The sequence below is a fragment of the Protopterus annectens genome, chromosome 2.part0, assembly GCF_019279795.1.
Source record: "Protopterus annectens isolate FY-2018-M chromosome 2.part0, PAN1.0, whole genome shotgun sequence".
Taxonomy (NCBI): Eukaryota; Metazoa; Chordata; order Ceratodontiformes; family Protopteridae; genus Protopterus; species Protopterus annectens.
Window position 1 is genome coordinate 193,873,496 of NC_056728.1, and position 21,997 is coordinate 193,895,492.

Here is a 21,997-nt window from a genome sequence, read left to right on the forward strand (position 1 = left end):
ACCTTTCTATCCTATTCAACCTTTGTGGTGTATTTGCTTGTAACTGAAGGTATTGTTTTGATTTTATATGTATATTTTTCATTAGCAATATGTATTGCCTACCTATTGGGGGCACCTGACATCTGGGGCAAGAAAAACTGAAGAAAATGGCGTCGGAAGCATCTTGTATACCCCCTGGCGCACTGACGTCAGGGAAGAAGCGCAGCAACTGACGCCGGACCAAGACTTTGGAACTCGGGCAGACTGCAGGACCGCCTGACGGCAGGATAACCCAAGTGTAATGATTGCAGCAGTGCAACACGATGAACATCATTTATTGCTTATTACACAGGAACAAAGATCCGATTCAAATGGGACAGGAACGCAAACTGAAATGGACAATAGGAGACAAAAGAAGACTGGAATTTAAGAACTACCGGAAATTTACAAGAAAAATGACAAAGTGGGTGGGAATACGAGTGGCATAGCTAAAGTGGGCGTTACTTTTGTTACTTTTAGTTGGACCCGAATTTTAGACACTGGGATTGTCCCTTTAAGTAATTTCCTCAGCCACAAAAAAAAGGCTTCACTCACTTTAGTTTAGAAATTGACAAATATCAGCAACAGAAAAGCCACAGTCTGCAAACCTTCTAAGGTAAAGCCTATATCCGAGAGTCAGTTTTCTGCACACCTGTAGTAAAGCCTGGATTATCCCAGAGAGTTTTCTTGTCATCAGTTATTTTACTTCATTTTTATTAATGTTTGCCATGACAACACACCATCCCACATGATACCAAATGGGAGCAGAAAATTTGTACAGGTTATGAAATATTCAGAACGCCAGTCCGTCATACAAGCAGCAGATACAAAATTATTTAGAAAAGACAGATTCAACACAGCCATCCTGCAACAAACACTAAACACACAATCCAGTGTTAACTGATTACATATAAACTATCAAACGGTGTTACAATAAATTTGTTTAAATCTAATAAATCAAAATCAAGTTTCCTTCAAAATCCATAAGTAAAAAAATAAATAAATGGAAGCCTGCCACCTATTAAATAAGATTGCTCAGGACAAACAAATATAGAAAAGCTGCAAGACGCACTTTTCAAGTCTTGGGGAAATAAACACACAAAGCTGACTCACTGAATTTACTATAAGAATTAATTTTGTTACAGTAAAAGAACCGCTTTCTCCTAATGCATCGCTTTGAAAACAAAATGTGTTTAAGGTCAAACTAAACTATACAATACTCATCTGCCATAAAATGCATTCAGTTAATTAAGAAATTCTGTATAGAAGTTATGGAAAGGTCTAACCATTCCCGGAAACCAGGTCAAAGAAAAGTATAGACATCAATAGGACTGTCCCTCTTTATACACCAAGTAACAAACCCAGCAAGTGAATCAGGAATGAAACCTACTGCTATGCAAAAGCTTAACCAAAAGACCAGCCCCCTTAAAGGAGTAGCAGCAAAAGATAAAAGATGAGAAAAGGGATGAGCAATCTGATAGCAACAACATGAATTAAGTATGACAGAAAGAAAATACCTTTACTTTAAAACCCATCTGCAAAGGGCAGAAGAACAGCAGCATACTTCACTCACCACAAAAGAGAAAAACACCAGGTCTCCTTCAGGCACCCTGGATCCAATTACAATACAATGCAGAGATCCTGTTAAGACACGATGACAACAGCTAAGTGGAACTTCTAAATTTTAAATAAGAACGTCTATATGAAAGTCCAAAGGCTTGTGAATAATTTATGAGCTGTGTCTTTTTTTTGTACGAGTACTTAAAAAATCTGATTAGAATACAACACAGATGGTAGAGACACAGATAATTCAGCAGTCTGCTTCGCTCTTCTGTTTCTGTGAATACTAAAAAAAAAAATGTGAAGGCTACTTTACTGCTTTGTAATCACCAATGACTGCAATAAAGACTGATAACATAATACACATTGTATTGCTTAGCACTGAACTTCTACATAAATGCAACAATGACAGTGGAAATAGAGGTTTATCACTACAAAGTACTGCAACATAGATATTGGTCACGAGAAATTAACACAGCTGTAAAGCAAGTGAAATATACAGCATCTTTCAGTTAAACCAAACAGCTAAGCTAACGGCCACAAAGCTATAGTGCTTCTCAATGAATCGGTTCTTGTTCTAAGTTTTTCACAGCAGTGTGTGACCTCTAGTACTGCACCAATCCAGTTTTAGCTTGGGCACAATTTATGTCATACACCAACAAAACACTACCAATTTGTTCTGCAATATCACAAGTTCAAAGTAGTGTACTAGGCTAGCTGCTCTTGCGGGACACTAAATATTTTCCCTTTTGGTGCTTGACTTAATCTATCCCATCCCATAGTCAATATGTAATATCTTACTCCTACTGAGAATAACTGCGTTCATACCATAGATAATTTGAGGGGACCCATGCATGGTGTAAAGCATTTAGGACTTGCCTTCGTCTATTAACAGTACTGGGGCAGTCTGGGGTAAATTTTGTTTCACATCCATGGGTCCAAGCTGTGCTTGAAATTGGACATGAACATTGCTTTATGTGGATATGAGTCTGTTCTAGAGCAGTGGTATCCTCTGCAAGGTACAACTGTCCCTCCAAAGCATTCTGTTGATGTTTCAGAAGAGGTTTAGATCTCTGTACCAAGTAATTCTGATGCCATTTGACTTGCCAATTAGTAGTAGGTCCATTAGTACTGGGTCAGAGGATGCCCTGTATGCCAAGCACAGGTCACATCTTATCAGTCTGTAGGATACCAAGTACAATAATACGGTTTGAATCTATCCATATAGGACAAACTGTTTACGTCTCGTATCCTTTTAGTAAGGTATCTCTGTGGATGTCCCTCTTGTTGCATGCGTCTGGACATATGCATGACAAAGGGGCAAAAAACTAGCCTAAGGAGGGCTGAGTAAAAGGGGGGGAGGGGGGGCAATGACATCTTTAGATCTAGTTGGAATCCCTTTGTTTATAAGCTGAACAATATAGAAAGGCTTTCTTACAACAGCGGACAAACGCTGCCTGAAAGTCAGTTCTCTATCCAAATCAATTCCCAAATCTCGAACTGGGTCAACACTTAGGACTGCATTGTTAATGTGGCAGTTCCCCTGGGATAGATGACTTCCCAAATGATACAATAATGCACTTTTTGGCATTTAGTTTCATTTCATGATCCTGCTAACAGTTGTTTGGGACAAACATTCCTGTAGAATGGCCAGGTCATTTGGGGATTCAACAACTGCTCTTAAGCTTTTAGTCATTTACAAACTTAGTAAACCAAAACCCTTTGGTACAGGCTTTTACGTCAGACAAGATGTCAAACAGGAGAGGTCCCAGCACAAAACCTTGGACTCAATTGGTGACTCGTCTCTGTTCAGACAGAAAACTGAAGATAAAAATAAGGGCAGCTGTCTGCGAGCCAGCTGGCAATCCAGTGGGTGAAGTATGGGAGTTTATTCCCAGTTTATTTAGCTTTTCTACTATGCCAAAATGGGAGATGGTGTCAAAAGCCTTGCCAAAGTCAAGGTATGCAGAGTGTACCATTTTTAACTTCATCCATTCCTTTGTTGACTTTTTCATAGAAGTCCTCCAGTTTAATATGTATGACCTTCCCTTAAGTCCAAATTGAAACTGTTCCAGTGTTTGAAGGCTCCCATGCTCTTACTGATTAGTTCCATGATCAGGCTTTCCATAGCTTTGCATAAGAGGCTGGTCAGACGTATGGGTGTGCAACTGTCTGGATCTGTGGAATGCCATCCCTTATGCAGCAGGGGAATGACTATAGCTGCTCTCCATCTGCTTAGTACAAAACCTGTATGGAAGCTGATGTTGAAAAGTGCTGTTAAGGGAGCAGCTAAATCATGCTTCATGCTATTTACACTGCATCCAGGGATATTGTCTGGCCACATCTATGCAATATTTTTAGCTTTTGATAGTGCATTCAAGGCATGGCCTTCTGTGATAGCTGAAGGCAAGTCAATTTCAGGTACATCTTTGTGGAATAGGCGGAGAGGTAAAGTTTGAGTTTAATTTATCAGCCCAGTACGTTGGCTATCGCTTCAGTCTCAGTGTAGATAACATCGCTCACAATCAGCTCAGCGCATTGCTGCATTGTGTTTCTGACATTACGCACATAACTAAAAAAATGCCTTGTGACAGTCTGGCTTGGGTGGCTATTTTAGTCTGAAACTTAGCTTTGATGTACTTTATTTAGTTAATGGGTTGTTTACTTCAATGACAAGGGTGTTATTTTGGAATTACTCTTCCTTGTTGATATGGTTCCACCAAGGGGGGGTTTGTTGCTGAAGTTTGGCCTGCACTTGTTTCTACAGAGTACCGCTATATCTAAGCGGCTGTTAACATGCTGACGTACTGTGGTGGTATACATTTCTGCATATTTAGTGGAGTTAACTGGGTATGCTAATATAATCACTTAGAAGTGGGTAGTTTGTCTTAGAGAAATTTGTTGACATACCTTGGATGGAAGGAGGCTCTGGTTTCAACTCTATTTCAAATTAGACTGCTTTATGGTCAGACCTAACAAGTGATGAAAACACTAATACGGGACATTTGTACCATCCCATATGCAAGGACAGCATTCACAAGGTGCAGGGTTTGATTCTCACATGGTGTAATTGGCTAGGCTTGAAATAGCTCACAAGGGCAGTTAGCCTAGTTCTAATCTATGGACCTATGATGTTGTTCCCCCCTTGCAGTTACTTTAACTGTTCCAAGGCATTTGTACTGACAAAGTCCAAAAATCTCAGTCTTTAGTTGGGCAGTTTAGATCACCCAGGAAAATGTACTGGGTTTAATACTGAGCGATTCCAGTTCCTGTAGATACGAGTGGTGGCCTTCTTGGATCATTGATGAAGTTCTATATCTAGCTAATATATGGTGCGGAAACTGATAGTTAATCGTTAATAGCTAATAATAGTTAATTGGGTATGAAGAGCTCTTCATGCATTTGTTTACCAGTCTTGATGAGAGTATCTTTCTGGATGAAGACTGGGACACCTCCACCTGCTCTACTCTTCCTGCACAGCAGCTGGTCTAAACATACGGAATGCATTATAGCCCTGTACAGCCGTAGCACTCCTCCATTTTAAACCACATCTCAGTCACTACACAGATGTCTACATCCTCTGGGATGAAGAGGGCTTACAGGGAGGGAAGTTTCATGCTTAGGCTCCAAGCATTGATCATAACTTTATATTTTCCTTGCTTGTTTCACTATGTTGACAAGTTTATCAGGTCAGTATTGCCTAAAAGGCAGCATGGAGTGAACAATCTCCTTGCCAATAATCAAAACCCTAGAGACGACAGATACTGGCCATCCTGGCCAAAACAGAGTGGTCTGCTGATGGTTTTCAACCAGGTTGACAAATACTGGGCTCCCTTCGACTGACATCAAAAACGTAACCATTATTAAAGTCAATTTTTTTTGCTCGCATTTTGGCATCATCCTTGGAGAAGACAAGATAATGCTCAATGCTGGGCTCACACCTGCCTGGGATGCTCAGTCATATAGCTACATCGAGTCACTCTTCATATACTCCAGGGAAGTACATCTCAAGTCAATGACACCCACATGTGCTATGACAGAATCATACTGGTACTTGTTGCTCAATGACCTGACTGCAAGTATGATGTGACAGATCCTAGCACCAGGCAAACAACTGTCACTCTTTTCTTACAATGGTATATCCCTAATAAACTACAAAGTTTGGTTGGTAGAGATCTGCCTAATGTGCTATGTGAGAAGGGAGACAACTTGCTGAGTGTGTCTTGCAACTGTGTTGCAGTATGGCGGCCTCTGAAATTTAGGCAAATTTAAGAAACAGAAAAAAACACTGAAAACTGAATAAAATAAAAAAGGCAGTTCATGGACTTGACTGGCAGCAAATTTAGATGAAAGAGAAGCCCATGATGCTGGAAATTCACACAAATCCTTTATTCTTTAAAATGAGATATCCTGTTAGCGTTTCGTTTAAACAAAGTGCTAAACTTCATCAGACAACTGTTAGTTTCACATTCACTTCCTTTATAAACAGCCCTTAGCGTTGATTGGTTAAACAACTCATTAATATTAATAGAATTTAAAAATCCATCACATATACATAAAAACAGAAGCACCTATTCATTCTAACTGCATCTGCCTACTACTATTTATAATTATTGAATTTATAAATAAACTGAGTAACTATAAAGTAAAATTCATTTAACTTCTTATGTAAACAGTCCAAAACCCATGTTAAAAACTTTTTTCCAATAAGCATCTTTATAAACTGAGTTTTAGTGTTAAAAAACTACATGTAATTCCAATAACTTAACATCTCATAAGAACATAGCTTAAAAATGACTGACTACACCTATTTTATAAATATATGCAAATACAAATGGTTAAATACAATAAATATTTGAAAATATATAAAATATACTTGCATCAAGTAAACTTTGTATAGAAAAAATGTATATATTTAAATAACTTAACTAGCTGATACTGCCATCACTTGTTTCCTTTCAAGAGCTTTTAACTTCAACACAGGGGCTATTGAGTTACGCTCATTCAGATCTGGCCAACTATCCACCTGTAATCGGATTTGCCACCTGAGCTCTTTTCTCTCTAAAAGTAGCCCCCATGGCTCGTTATCCTGTGTAAGTACTGAATCTATAGCCATGAAGCTAAACTTGTGTTCACTCTTACAATTAATGTGTTTAGTCAAGGCATTATTCTGATTTTGTCTCTACAGCATATTTGTGCTCATAAACTCTCTGCCAGAGTTTCTGTTCCATTTTCCCAATGTAGAAACACTGGCAGGAAGAGCAGAATGCCAAGTAAACTACTGCTTTGGAACAACTGTATTTACAATTCACGTAATATAATGTGTTGTGTCTCTCACTATGAAACTGTTAGCCACTTGAACCTTGTGGCACCAGGAACATTCCTCACATTTGGTCATTCCTTGTCCAGCAGCAGTTTACTTGGTGGAGTGGAATACATCCGGAAAGGGGGGGTGCTTTGGATCAATGGTCCCCTGCTAAGGGCCGGCGATGGCTGAGTTAAGGGGGAACCAAAGGCAGAGCTGATGGAGGGGGATTGCTAGCCGCCAGTGCCCCTTCCATAATCCGGAAGGCGGGCCCACCCGAAGAGGACTGAATCGGAACCGGGGTCACACCCCACTCCGAATGGCCCACCTCTGAGACTGGAGTTTGAGAAAGGTTTGGTGCGGATATAACACTCTGATTAGACATGGAAACCAAATGGACCGTCTGTGCCAGAACACAGTATTTCACCCCCAAATCAAGGGATTGAGTAAGGTGGGATGCTGTTGGAACTGACACCCACCAGGGCTTAGATGCTTCAGGCATCATAATAGTCTGTGCCGAAGGAAGGGGTCCCACTGAAAGCAACGGGCAAGGTGGCCTTGGAACTGAAGGATCCCAGCAGGAGAATACAAAGGCGAAGGAGGAAAAATCTCAACACGCAGAGCGGAACAGGGTCTGGAGATTCCTCTTGCAGTCAGTACCTGATCAACGAGACGAACAATGTCTATTTCGGAAACACTCCTGGCAGACCTAACAGATATCCCGGAAGGGGATTCAGGCCGGTCCAGAAAAGGACTGTAGGCTTGTCTGGCAAACGGGTCCACAGAAGATGAATATCTGGTCCGTGGTAAGGAACTCAATGGAGCTGAGGATTCTGATTTGAACTGCATATGGTAAGGTTGGCACCGAGATGGGGCTCGGAGCCCAAGTCACAATCGTAGTAGTCAAAATTGGATCAGAGGTAGTCGGAGCCGGTATCTGTAAAGGTGAGGTCAGTGCCAAGGAGTCCAAAACCAGACTGGACAGAACCGAAGTAATCAGCGGTTTAGTAGTTGGTGCTGAGCCCGGAATCGACAATTCAGACTTCCTAGAAACTGCGCTTGGCGCCAAAATCGGTGGCACCAAGGCAGCGAGCCGATGCTCAGAGGAAGATCTACAGGCCTTAGATCGATGGGTCTTGCCCCTGTCACTAGAAGAGGGGTCTGAGCAGGAACGCTTCTTGTCCTTGACTTATAGCCTCTGAGAAAGGAGAGGAAATCAATCCTTTCAGAATAAATTTGTTGTACCATTCATTCAACATCAGTTAACTAAAACTTGCACAAATATCACATGGGGGAGTCGCAGAAAGGTGCGAAATGCCCAAACAATAAACGCATTTAAAATGCAAGTCGCTGTTCGGTAATTTACCACTGCACGATGTGCAATGTTTAAAACCCGAAGTACCCTTTTTCTCTGACATACTTGCACTCACTCAGACAAAAGGAGAGAGGGACAGAAAGGCAAGACTACCCAGCAATGGTATGCAGAAATACCACGATGGTGGTAAAAAGTAAAGAAAGGCAAGAAAATACCAACAATGGTACAAAAAAGGAATACCTGTGGGTAGAGCTAGACTATGAGAAAGACACAAGTAGAAAAAATACTGGAGAAATACACACCAAGTCAAAACTACTTAGCGGTGAAAACACTGCTATATGGCTGTGCGGCAAATGAGGTATGGGATGAAGGGTACTGTGAGTAGTAGTGTGGCTTGAGAGTTTGGTGTACGCTAGCTTGGTATTTGGCCGACTCTGTTCCGAGAGTTCGGAACCATACACATCAGTGATGAATGGAAAAAGATTAACAACTTCAGACGTTTGGTTTGTTTAGGATACTATTTGGTTGGACTTATTACTAAGGCATGGGGAAATTGTTAGTTATTTGGTCAGCGATGTACTGCAGCTCAGAATGTTCATAGGAGTTTACTAAGCTAATGACCACAAGAGCCTTTTTAAGCTTAGCCATGCATCCCAAATCTCTGACAAGTTCTGATACCCTTGATAAGTGTAAGCATGGGCCTGGGAGATGAACCATTTACAGGTTACCTGTGTCCGTTAGAGACATAGGTGCCAAACCAGGGATGAATTTCCGGTTTCTCATCCAATTGTCCAAGTTGCTCTTGAATTGGGTTAGGGAGGAACTCTGCTTCACAAGGAAGGGGAGCCTGTTCCATAGACAGGGTAGTCTCTGGGATGCATCTCTCCAGCAGGTCCTATTTATATCACAGGCAAGGTTTAAGTCTTTAAAACGGGTTATTCTGGTGCAGTTTGTTTCATAGATATGCAGGAGGTCCATCAGAGTGGAGTCTGAAAATGCCCTACATGCCAAGCATACATCTCCCCTCAAAACCCTGAAGACAGAATACAGAGATAGGGCCTTGAGGCAGTCTGCATACGACATTTTACTTGCGCCCTGTATTCTTTCAGTGAGGAACCTCTGCGGAAGTTCCAGTTGTTGGATATGCCTGGTTAGGTGCATACCAAAGGGGGCACTGTACTCATCACAGGTCTGATGAATGCCGAATACAGTGGAACAATGACTTCCTTGGACTTGGATGTAATATCTTTGTTTATAAGTTGCGCAACACAGAATGCTTTCCTCACCACTGCAGACACCTGACGGTCAAAGGCTAGATTACTGTGTGTGCCCCTAAGTCCCCGACTACTGGGTCAACTGTAAGGGGTATGTTGTCAATATGATATTCATCAGGAATGGATGACTTCCCAAAGGATACTATTATGCATTTCTTGGCATTTATAGTTTCATAGTTTGGTACTAGGCTATCTGCCCTGGAGCATTTATAAGCCTTACCATAGTGATGTGGCTTTCGCCACCCCATGTAATGGTACAAAAGTGTACAGAATAGATTTAGAATACTGTGCCTCTGCTAGTAGTGACACAGTGAAGACCCCCTTACATAACAGAATTAGTTTACTGTGCCTCTGTCTAGTAGTGACACAGAGATGACCCCTGGGGTACGATCTCCCATCCACTCGTCAAGATTTCTCTTGAGAGTCAGTGAGGGGCTCTGCCTAACATGAACTGGGATTCTGTTCCAGAGTATGGGAAGCCTCTGAGTTATGAATCTGTCCCTCCAGCATGTCCTATTCATATTTGTGCTGAGGTTCAAATCTTTAGCTCTCGTGGTTCTGATGGATTTGGATTTTTTGAGGTGGAGCATGTCCATCAATTCCTGATTGGACATGGCCTTGTACTTCAGGCACAGATCACCTCTGAGTAGGCGGTATGCTACTGAATAGAGTTGAGTTTCTTTAGTCTGGCAGCATATGACATATGTTGGAGACCCTTGATCCTCTTGGTGAGGTACTTTTGGGGTCTCTCTAGCTGTTGCAAGTGCCGGGTGAGGTACATACCAAATGGGGCATTGTACTCAATCATGGGCCTGATAAGGGAGGAGTACAGGGGCACAATGACCTCCTTTGATCTGGATGTGAATCCCTTCATGATAAGGTGGGCAAGGTAGAAAGTCTTTCTAACCACTTTGGCAACGTGGGTGTCAAATGAGAGGTCACTATCGACTTGGGTCCCCAGGTCTCTGATTATTTTTTCCGTACTCAGTGGGTTACCGCCTATGTGATAATTTGTGGGCACTTTTTCCCAAAGGGGATGACTATACATTTTTTGGTATTTAGTTTAAGGCCATGACTCCGGCACCAGTTGTCCATTTCAGTGAGGCCTTTCTGTAGGATGTATGTCTCAGCTGGTGTATCGACTATGGTGTCTAGTTTGCAGTCATCTGCGAACTTTGTCAGCCACAACCCTCCCATGTTTGCTTTCACATCTGAGAAATAAATGCCGAACAAGAGGGGTCCCAGGACAGAGCCCTGTGGGACACCACTTGTCACTGGCTTTGAGTCTGACATGGCTCCAGTGATTTTGACTTTATGGGTTCTATCCTTTAGCCAGTTTGCCACCCATCTTGTGACATATGGATTTACATTTAAGCTGTTGAGCTTGTCTATGATGCCAGAGTGGGGTATTGTGTCGAAAGCTTTAGCCAAGTCCGGGTAGGCTGTATGGACTGCTTTGCCCTCGTCAATGGCGCTAGTGACTGTTTCGAAAATGTCAACCAGGTTTAAAAGGCAGGATCTGCCTTTTACAAAGCCGAACTGGGTGGGATCAAGTGTGTGTAAGTCCCTAATGTCTCTGTTTATTAGTTCCATAATGATTCTTTCCATAGCTTTGCAGACCAGGCTGGTTAAGCTTATGGGGCGGTAGTTACCAGAGTCAGTAGAGGTGCCTCCTTGTGGAGTGGGACTACTGTTGCTGTACGCCAATTTTCAGGTACATATCCTGTAGTAAGGCTAAGGTTAAATAGCATTTTTATGTGCGGGTTTAGCTCCTCTTGGAGTTCACGTAGCACGCAACCCGGGATACCGTCAGGTCCCATTGATGCTGTGTTTTTAGCTTTGCTGAAGGCGGTTCTCACCTGGACATCTGAGATGACAGGGAGGTTACACTCAGCTGGGATAAGTATTTCTTCTTTTGGGGGTGAGGGAGGGGAGAAATTTGCACTGAACCTGTCTGCCAGAATGTTGGCAATATCTGTGGGTTCAGTGTATTTTTTGCCATTGTGAACTAACTCTGAACATATCTGAGGGTTTCCGCCCAGGTTTCTAACATAGCTGAAGAAAGCCTTGTGGTTACCTTTAGTGTCCATAGCGATTTTTCTCAAAGTTGGCCTTGGATGTTTTTATGAGAGAACGTAGCTTTCTACTAGTGCTGATCAGAGATGCCTTCTCTTTATGGGATTTTGCTCTGTCGTGCAGTAGCTTCCTTTTGTTATACAATTTGTTTATGGCTGGGGTCCACCAGACAGGACGCCTGCCCTTGGTGGAGAAGGTCTTTGTTTTATTTGGGATTGCATGATCCATGCATTCTTGGAGATGTCCATAGAAAGCATTTGTGAATGATTCTGCATTGTGGGATGTGGTTTCCACTGTCCCAGTGGGCTTAAAGGATACCATCTCAGTTTTAAGAAGTGTAAAGTCGGCTTTTGAGAAGTTTTTCACTAGTCTTTTGTGTTGGGGGTGGAGGTGGGATATGTATATCCAGGGTGATTAGTTTGTGGTCAGATCTCACTAGTGATGGATATACTTCTAGTGTGGAGCACTTTGTCCCCACATTTGTGATGATCAGGTCTAGTATATTATCTCCCCTTGTGGGAGAGGTGACTAGCTGTTCCATTGCGTTTGAATTTATGAATTCCAGGAACCTTTGGGCTAGGGTGTTTGGGCTAGAATAATGCACCCAGTCTATGTTAGGGTAGTTGAAGTCTCCCAATATGATGGTGTTTGGTGAGATATTCATATCCTCCAATGTCTTCAGGAAGGCTGAGTGGGGTTCCTGAGATTGGGAGGGTGGTCTGTAACATGCTACCAGTTGTACAGCAGTTTTGCCTACTGTTAGTTGCACCTGGATGGTCTCTGATGCTTCATGTGTTGTCACTAACCTGGAGGTGTGGGTGTCCTTGATGAATATGGACACTCCCCCTTCCTTTTTGGTTTGGCCCGAGTTTTGGGGCCGAAAAGCATGATACGAGGTATAGCCTGGTAGCGCTGGGGTGCTCTCAGGAGCCTTGAACCAGTTCAGTTACTGCACAGACATCGATGTCCTCCATACTGAGGAGTGCTTCAAGAGCCTGCATCTTAAGATTTAGACTTCTGGCGTTGAGCAGCATTACCCTTAATTTTTTTCCATTTTTGTTTTCTAAGGAGGTGGGTTTGTCTTTTGAGCCTTGCCTAAAAAAGGCACTATGGGGGAGGCAAGAGCCTTAGCCAATATCCGGAAGCCCAGTGGTGACAAATGCAAGCCATCCCTTGCAAAGCAGCGTGGCTTGTCCAGCATTCATCCCAAGCAGACAGACATTGGATCCCCCTAGAATGACACCAGTATTTGAGCCAATTATTAAAGCTGGTCATCTTGTCTTTGTATTGTGACATCATTCTTGGTGAGGGCAAGACGCTGCTCAGGGTCAGGGTCATACCAGCCTAGGCTACATAATCAGAGAGCTCCTCTATGTCTCTTTTCATGTAGTCCAGGGAGGTACGTCTCAGGTCATTCACGCCAGCATGGACAATGACGAAGTCATATTTATACTTGCTTTGGAGTGACCCGAGTGCGTGTGTTATGTGGCGGATCCTACCTCCCGATAAGCAGCTCACTGTTACCCTCTCCTTGTTCAGCCTGGTAAGCGGAACGTCAGTGTGTCTGACTATAGAGTCACCTATTACTAGTGTATCAGGCATGGTGTTTGGCCTTAAGGGCTGTGATTGTTTGACACACTGATTTATTGAAGTATGTGATGCATGTGTTATGTTTTGAGGTGGTGGATTTTTGGGTGTCTGCTTTGGGAGCCTCTGTTGTTTTGGTAAGTTTTTTGTTAGAGCCACCAAGTATGTCTTTGTGTTTTTGTGTGTTTGGTTTGCAGTTGTGGTAGGTCTATGTGGGACTGGGTTTGGTGTGTGTGTTGTTACCTTCTCCTCCTGTCTGGTCTTGCCAGTCCTGAGTTGAGAGAGTTCAGCCTCCAGTTTGGCTATGTAGTTGCATCTCTCACATGTATTTGTGTTTGTTGTGAGGAGGAGAGGGTTGTCTGTGTACATGAGACAATTGTAGCATTGAGTTTTAGTCCATGGCTCTGACACCAGTTGTTTGTCTGTATCAGCCCTTCCTGGAGAACATTTGTGTCAGTGCGAGATTCAACAACCTCTCCTAATTTGCAATCTGCAAATTCAGCCAGCCAGAGACCACTGACATTGGCCTTGACTTCTGAGAAGTAAATCCCAAATAGGAGACTTCCAAGGACTGATCCCTGAGGGACTCCACTTGTCAATGGCTTCTTTGTAGAGGTTAACTCCCCAATTCTAACTTCCTGGGTCCTGTCTGAGCCACTTGGCTATCCACTGGGTGACGCAGGTTTTTGTACCTAACCTCTTGAGTTTGTCAATAATGCCAGAGTGAGGTATTGTGTCAAATACCTTGACACTGTAAATGATTTTGCCCTCATCCATTGCTTTGGTGATCTTCTCAAAGTCGTCCACCTGGTTGAGTAGGCATGATCTACCCTTGATGAAACCAAACTGGGTTGGGTGCAGTATCTGGAGGTTTACTACATCTCTACCGATCATCTCCATGATAATTCTTTCCATGGCTTTACATACAAGACTAGTGAGAATTATGGGTCTGTAGTTTCCAGCGTCTGTACATGGCCTACCTTTGTGCAGAGGGATGACTGTTGCCTTCCACCTTTAATGAGGCATGAAGCCTGCTTGGAGGCTACAGTTAAACAGTAATTCCAGAGGCCCCGATAGGTCATGGTTCACACTATTTAGAAGGCATCCTGGGATACTGTCAGGGCCCACTGATGCTGTGGTCTTGGTCTTACAGCGAGCATTAAGGACCTGTTCCCTAGTGATAGTAGGGGGAGTTGTACTTGATATTTCCTGAGGGAAGGATGAGGGGGAGACAGGGGTAAAGCTGGAGCTGAACTTATCAGCTAGGAGGTTTGCTATATCTTTTGGATCAGTATATGTGGCTCCATGTACAATGAGCTCTGCACACAACTGTGTATTGCCTTTGAGGCTGCAGACATAGCTAAAGAATTCTTTGCGGTTGACCTTGGCCTGGGAGGCCAAACTTACCGTAACTTTGGCTTTGGTAGACTTTATTTTTCCTCTGAGTTATTTGTTTAGTTTAATGAGATTGCTTTTATCCTGCTGGGTGCTGCACCTCCTAAATATTGCCATGCTTTTCTTCCTCCTGTTATACAGCCTACTGATTTTGTGGTTCCACCAGGGTGGCTTGTTTGAGTTAGTTCTGTAATTCTTCCTGGTGGGTACAGCTGCCTCTATGCAGCTATTAACATGCTTGTACAGGGTTTCTGTGAACAGTTCTGCATAGGCAGCAGTGTTCTCAGGGTTTATGGGGGCTTGACATTTTGCCAGGTTCTCATTTAATTACAGGAGGTTAGCCTTAGAGTAGTTTCTGAATATACCAGGTTTAGTTGGGGGTCCAGGTTTTATTTTTACTTCAATGGACACCATTTTGTAGTCTGACCTTATCAGGGAAGGCATTACGGTAGGGGGTGTGCAGCATTCTCCCACATTAGTAAGGACAAGATCCAGTATGCTTGCACCCCTGGTTGGTGTACCGACTATTTGGTTTGGAGAGTTTGTGTTTACAAAATCCAGGAATCTCAGTGTATGCAGGTTTCATGTTGTATAGGATTCCCAGTTAAAAGTAGGGTAATTAAAGTCACCCATGAATATGGTACTGGGTTGGATGGGTAGTGTTTCTAAAAAGTTTAAATACATGGTATGGGTTTCCTGGGTTAAAGAGGGGGACCTACAGCTCGCAAGGAAGTGGTACTGGATTTTGCCTATGGTGAGCTGAACATGAAGCAGCTAAAGTGCATTGTCCTGTTTGACCAGCTTTGAAGTACATATATATTTTTTTATGTAAACAGCGACAACCAACTTTAGTTCCTGCCTGTGAAGTAGCTAGCCTAAAGGTGTGCAATGCATTATAACCTTGCACTGTTGGTGTGCTCTCCACGGCTTTAAACCATGTCTCAGTGACTGCACAGACGTCAGCATTCTCTAGGGTAGAGAGAGCTGCTAGGGAGTGGAGTTTTTCTGTTTAGACTCCTAGCATTGAGCAGTAATACATTTAAGATTTTCTTGGCTTTGATTTTCTATGTGGAAAGTACTTTTAGTTTGGCATTGCCTAAAAAAGGCCCTATGGAGGAAGGCCATGCTTTAGCTAATATTCAAAAGCCTAGAGGGGAGATGTGCTGACTATGCCTGACAAAGCAGCGTGGTCTGTTGAGCATCTCCTTCCATGCTGACAAATACTGCACTCCCTCAGAATGGCACCAGAAACCAAGCCATTTATTAAAGTCAATCATATTTTATTAGTATTGTGGCATCATCCTTGGAGAAGGTAAAATTCTTCTCAATGCTAGGCTCATACCAGCCTGAGACGCATATTCCAACAACTCCATGATGTTTCTCTTCATATAGTCTATGGAGGTATGTCTCAGGTCATTTACTCCCACATGGGCTACGACGGAGTCATACTGGTAACTGTGGTCCAGTGATCTGACTGCATGCGTAATGTGGTGGATCCTAGCCCCTGAAAAGCAACAGACCATGACTTTATTTGCTCTTGATACAGGTTACCTGAGCATCAGACCTGGATTTATCAATTTGTACAGATTTTGCATCCTTTTAAAATGACACCAGAAACTAAGCCAATTATTAAAGTCAATCAATGCTGCAGGGGCAGCTTTTTTCTTTCTCTTTTTCATAGTTCAAGGTTTTCCATGCTTCTCAGAGTCTTGAACAGAACACTCTAGTGGATGTAACACTCTGCTAGTTATAGCAGATTAGCTAGAGAGGGATCCAATCAAATAAAACAAATAGTGGAGGCTCTGTGGCTTCAGAACCTGCAGCAAATCACAGTTTTAAGTCCTATTACTCTCAGCAACAGGTCAATTACCTCAGGTAGATTAGAATTTCAGAAAAACTTCTATCTGGAGGGATATATTCCTGTCCCAGAGACTTCCTATACTCTGAACAAGCTACCCATCTATATCAAGCAAAGTTCCTCATTAGCACTCCAAGAAAAATCTTGATGAGTGAATGGGAAATAGGAAATGCACCCCGGGGATCACTTCTGTGGCTCTGCCCGACAGGGGCACAGGAAATTAACTTTCTTGGGTGACGTAAGCCAGGGAACCTTGTTGGCTGGGCTTACTTAGGCCCTGGGGCCGATAGCCTTGTACCTACCTATGAATCTATGAACCTTTTACAGTGGAGAAGGGAATACTGCAACCTAGTGATACAAACAGTAGGGAGCAGCAGGGATAGCAGTACTTAATGTACCAGTTGGGGCTGGGGCAGACACACGAAGAGGAAAAAAGCAGCAATGTAACAAACACAAAAGCACTGGAATACAACTTTAAACCTGCAAATGACAAGCAGAATAAAGACTCTAGCAGCAAAACTGGAACACAAACAGCTGTAGAAGCACAAATCTTGCAACAAAAATTACAACACTGCCACTATTACAATCCAAACTGCAGTCTAAGGCACCAGACTAGGCAGAGATTTACCAGTAACACTGCTTATGGAAAAATGCAGAAATAAATGACTAAATGAAGCTCAGATCCTGCAGTAGTTCATAATTTTCCAACAACTGTGAATGAAACTATAACCCTAAAGTCCCAAACAGACTAAAAAATACAAATCATTAACATTTACAAGTAATTCTACTTATGGAGACAGAGGTGTAGTACAATGTATAAACAACTCTCAGATCTTGCAGTAATTCACAATTCTCCCATAACTAAGTAAATCTACAAAATTAAAGTACTAGAACAAGTTAAAAAAAATGCGAACAGATAACGTTTTGGCTTCCAGGCCACTATAAACGTCAACATAGTTAAAAATTATCAAAAGTGTGCAGCTCGGTTTTTGAGTTTGCACACCACATTTATTTTTAGACAACTTGCCAAAAATGTCTTTTTAAGGTGCTTATTTTGTTTTAAATAATAAGAATTCCATAGTTGCATTCAATAATCAAATGCAGTTCATAAAATGCTGAATGACCTCTGTTTGCAGACCTAAAGACACCTACAATGTTCCAGTATAAGGTGCTGTAGCAACTACTAAATTTCAGTCCATTTACATTGACCTCACCCTGAAATTTGAGTAAACATCCATCAATTACAGAGTAAAACTTTTTTTTTCAGAATTTTAGTTTTACAATACCCAAAAGGACAAGCAAACCGAAACAACCACTTACCGCCACTTGAGCAGAATCCATAAACCGGAGTCCAAAATAATCTTTTTCTATCAAGTCCAAATGGTACATTATCTGATCAAACAGCTCTTGGCCTTTGGCTTTTTTCTGAAACAAGAGACATGCAGTGAGAACAGTATCATTGTCCTGCATATTTACTTTGTTCTAATGATTCCATGCATCACAAATACCTGCCTTTCTACACAATATTTTTAAATACAAACCAAATCATAAAGTTTCTCACATTTTTTCAACACATTTTAAATATACTTGTCATAATCCATCCATCCATCCTCAACCCCTTTTCCCATTTTTGCACATGGAGTTGGGGTGTCACTTCAACAGCGACAATCTAGTGCCCTGGCCTTTGTCAAGCTTTTTGGGAAGGAAGGATACTACATAAGACAGAGCCCCTCACTATCACTCTTCAAGAGGAACCTTGATGAGTGGATGGGTAACAAGTTCACACCGGGGATCACACCTACAGCACTACTAGATAGGGGGCTAAGGGTACTAGCTCCTAATACAAGGGTCTAGGGAACTACTAAAGGGGCGGTGAATACCGCACAATGTGGCCGGGCTAATATATGTCTTCGGGCAGATAGCCCAGTACCACCTATGAACCTATAAATTGGATATCTCCCCTTCAGCAATCCATTCCTTCAGTTTGGTCAACGAACTGCAGACTCACAGTGAGTAAAGAAAATCTTCATGATCAGCATTTCATGTGGAAACACTCAAGAGTAGTAGTTTCTGTTAAAAGCATGTTTAGACTTGAAATAAAAATCATGGCATTTGACTTCCTAGTTACTCTGAACATAGAACACGAAAACCATCAGACCAGTTTTATATCAGAGTTTTTTGAAATGACATACATCCCTGAATGAACCCTTCTAATAACTAAATGTGCATCTTTCATTCATTCTCCCATTACCCACTTAATCCATTCATGGTTTCTGTGAAACCAAGGCCTATCCTACACTCAGTGGATGTATCAGCGTGAGAGTAATCCCCATGGAGCATCAGACCATCTCAGAAGACAACACACATGCACAAGGCATGTGTACATAAAAGCAATTTAAAGGATCACCATTTAACCTAGGACACTGCTTGGAAAGTGGGAGAAAACTAGAGACGTTCACAAATTCCTGGTGTCCACATACGGAGAGAATGCAGGCTTGGCACACAAGGCACGTCCAACTGAAAACAAAGTTCTTTAAGGCAATAATACTTCACCACTGTCATCAACCAACCAGTTATTCCACATTTAAAGATGCAAATCTGGGGGGAGCAGCAATAGAAATGCATACATGCACCATTAGACAAAGCAGGTCTGCAAATAACTCACTGTAACACTTGATGCTTGGAGTAGGGATTACTACACAGAATTTATTTATGATCCCGCTGGTCTACTTTCAGGCTCTGACCAAGGGTTACTAATTCCTTATCAATGGGAAACAGTTGAGGGGGGGGGGTGCAAAGGTAGACATGTTAGCAATGGCTGGGAGGTGTACTTTGAAAGCATGCTTCAGGCTAGCCACCCAGTGGTATAAATATTTGCTCTAGATGAATTGATTACATTGAATAATGCTGATGCGAGACCCTGATCTCATGTAAAAATAGGCCAACTGGCTCAAGGACAGGACCCAGGAAGTTGAAAGTGGGAAGTCCACCTCTACAAAGAGGCCAGTCATAAGTGGAGTCCCTCAGGGATCAGTCCTTGGACTGCTCCTTTTTGGCATTTACTTCTCAGATGTCAATGTCAGTGGTCTCTGGCTGACATAATTTTAAGACCATTGCAAATTACGAGCGGTTATTGAATCTCACACTGACACAAATGTTCTCCAGGAGGGCCGGACACAGGCAAATAACTGGTGCAGAGTCATGGACTAAAACTAAATGCCAAGAAATGCATTAATAGTATCCTTTGGGAAGTCATCCATCCCTGGTAACTATCACATTGACAAAGTACAGTTTTGTACCTACCATAAATGTAGATGTTCGAGGATCCACATTGCTGCAGTCCTAACTATTGGGTAGTCCTCAGTCTTTTCTTGCCCCAGATGTCAGAAGACCCTAAAAGACAAGGCCCAATATGCCTGCACCAAAAATATGTACAATATATACAAAATTATCAGCATATAACCTCACCTACACAACCACCCCTAAACGCAGAGGGGAAGGAGGGAGGTAAAATGGACTGCAGCAATGTGGATAACATCTACATTTATGGTAGGTACAAAACTGTACTATGTTCTTCATTCCACATTGCTGCAGTCCGAATCCCAAAGCAGAGGTAAGGGAGGCTGGCAAATCATAAAGAAGCAGGAGCTGACAACATGCCTTGCAAAATAGCTGTGGGAAAACCAGCCCTAGACTTAGAGTAGAGAGGAAGGTGATAATGCTTAGAGAAAGTATGCACTGAACTCCAAGTAGCTGCCTCCAAAATATCCTTAGTTGCCAAGAAATGCTGTTGAAGTGGCAGTAGCCCTAGTGGAATGAGGCCTAATCCCAGCTGGAATCTCCTTGCCATGATGGGAATAACAAAATGCAATGCAAAACCCAATCCACCTAGAAATAGTTTGTTTTGAAAACAAACAAACAACTGCTGAGACTGACTAAAATCCTTAGTCCTGCTTAAATAATAACGCAATTGCCTGTGTACATCTAAAGTGTGCAAAATCTTTTCCCCTTTATTTTGGGGATCTGCATAAAAGTAGGCAAATGAATAGTTTGGTTTAAAGCCACACTAGAAACCACTTTAGGCATAAAGGAAGGATTATGATACCCTATCCTTATGGAAAATCAAAAGGGCTCTACTGCCATAAGGGCCTGCAAATGAGACAACCTTCTTGGAGAAGTAATAGCCAACAGAAAAGCAGTCTTAGATGACAAGTATTTCAATTCAGCAGTAAAGGTTGTAGAGTAAGTTTTTCCAACACAAAATTGAGATCCCAAGCAGGAGTAGGAGCTCTACGGGGGTCTTATATTCTTTGCCCCTCTAAGAAACTGCTTGAACAAAGGATGAAAACAATGGTGGGTCACAATCATAGTGAGCTGAAATTGCTGCAGCATGAATCTTAATGGAAGAGAAGGACAAACCTTTGTCCAATAACTCAGTAAGATATTGAAGAGCCACACTCAAATTAGGCTCAGAAATCTCCAAATTCTTTGCTGTACTCCAAAATAAAAACCTCTTCCATTTTTCTGTACTAGGTCTTCTAGCTTCCATAATCACATTTAAAACTTGTTGAGGAAGTTGAGACCTGCTGTGTTTCAACACAGAATATGCCAGGCTGTTAGATGAAGAGAGTGAAGCTTGACATTGAGCAGATGACCGTCCTTCTGAGACAACAGATGTGGAATCAAAGGAAGGGGACAAGGAGGCTTCCTTACCAGACTCCTTAGTAGTGGGTACCAGTGTTGCCGAGGCCAATCTGGAGCTATTAAAATCATCCTTGGCTTGTCTTGTCTGACCTTTAAGAGCACCTTTGGAAGAAGAGGCAGAGGTGGAAAGGCATACACATGAAGATTTGTCCAACTGAAAGAAAGAGCATCCACTTTCCAAGCTGTGTGATGAAACCCTTTGTGCAAAACATTGGCAGCTGGTGGTTTAGTGGAGAAGCGAACAGATCTATGTCTGAGTTCCCCATGACACTGTCAATTTCTGAAATACATGAAGATCCAGTTTCCACGATCCATGATTTGTCTGCTTAACACATCTGCTAAAGAGTTCTGTGCTCCGCAGAAACCTTGCCTGAAGAGTTAGTTGCAAGCTGAGCCAGTCTCCCATAAAATCATTGCTTGCCTGCATAGAGAATAAGAATGTGTTCCCCCTTGTTTGTTGATGTACCACATGACAGTTGTGTTGTCTGTTAGAATCAACACCTGCCCTGGAAGAAGTAACTCCTTGAAAGCCATTAATGCAAACTGGACTGCTAACATCTCCTTCATGTTGATATGTAGATGCTGTAGTCTGGCAGGCCACTTGTCTTGTATCCACTTTCCATTTAGATGAGCTCCCCAAGCAATGTCCGATGCATCTGTCGTTAAAATCTGACTCGCCTCTGGCCGGGTCACAGAGAGTCCCTTGTTTAGGTGACATTCCTGAGCCCACCACAAAAATTCTTTTTGAAGGCAAGGTATTATTTGAATGACAGTGTCTAAATCCTGGCAATGCTGTGTCCATACATTTTTGAGATACCATTGCAGCTTCCTCATATGCAGTTTGGCATTGGGAAGCACCAGAATACAAGATGCCATGAACCCTAATGCTTGAAGGACTGTCCTTG

The 21,997-nt window shown here is 42.3% G+C and overlaps 1 protein-coding gene across 1 annotated transcript in view; it reads right to left on the reverse strand.

Moving 5' to 3' along the window:
* EPB41L5 (erythrocyte membrane protein band 4.1 like 5) overlaps nt 1-21,997 on the reverse strand; it is a gene marked incomplete in the record, with an annotated part of 2,576,260 nt that overhangs the window by 2,393,158 nt on the left and 161,105 nt on the right. The window contains 1 exon segment of the mRNA XM_044060661.1: nt 17,709-17,813. Within this exon segment, the coding sequence (XP_043916596.1) occupies nt 17,709-17,813 (105 nt within the window).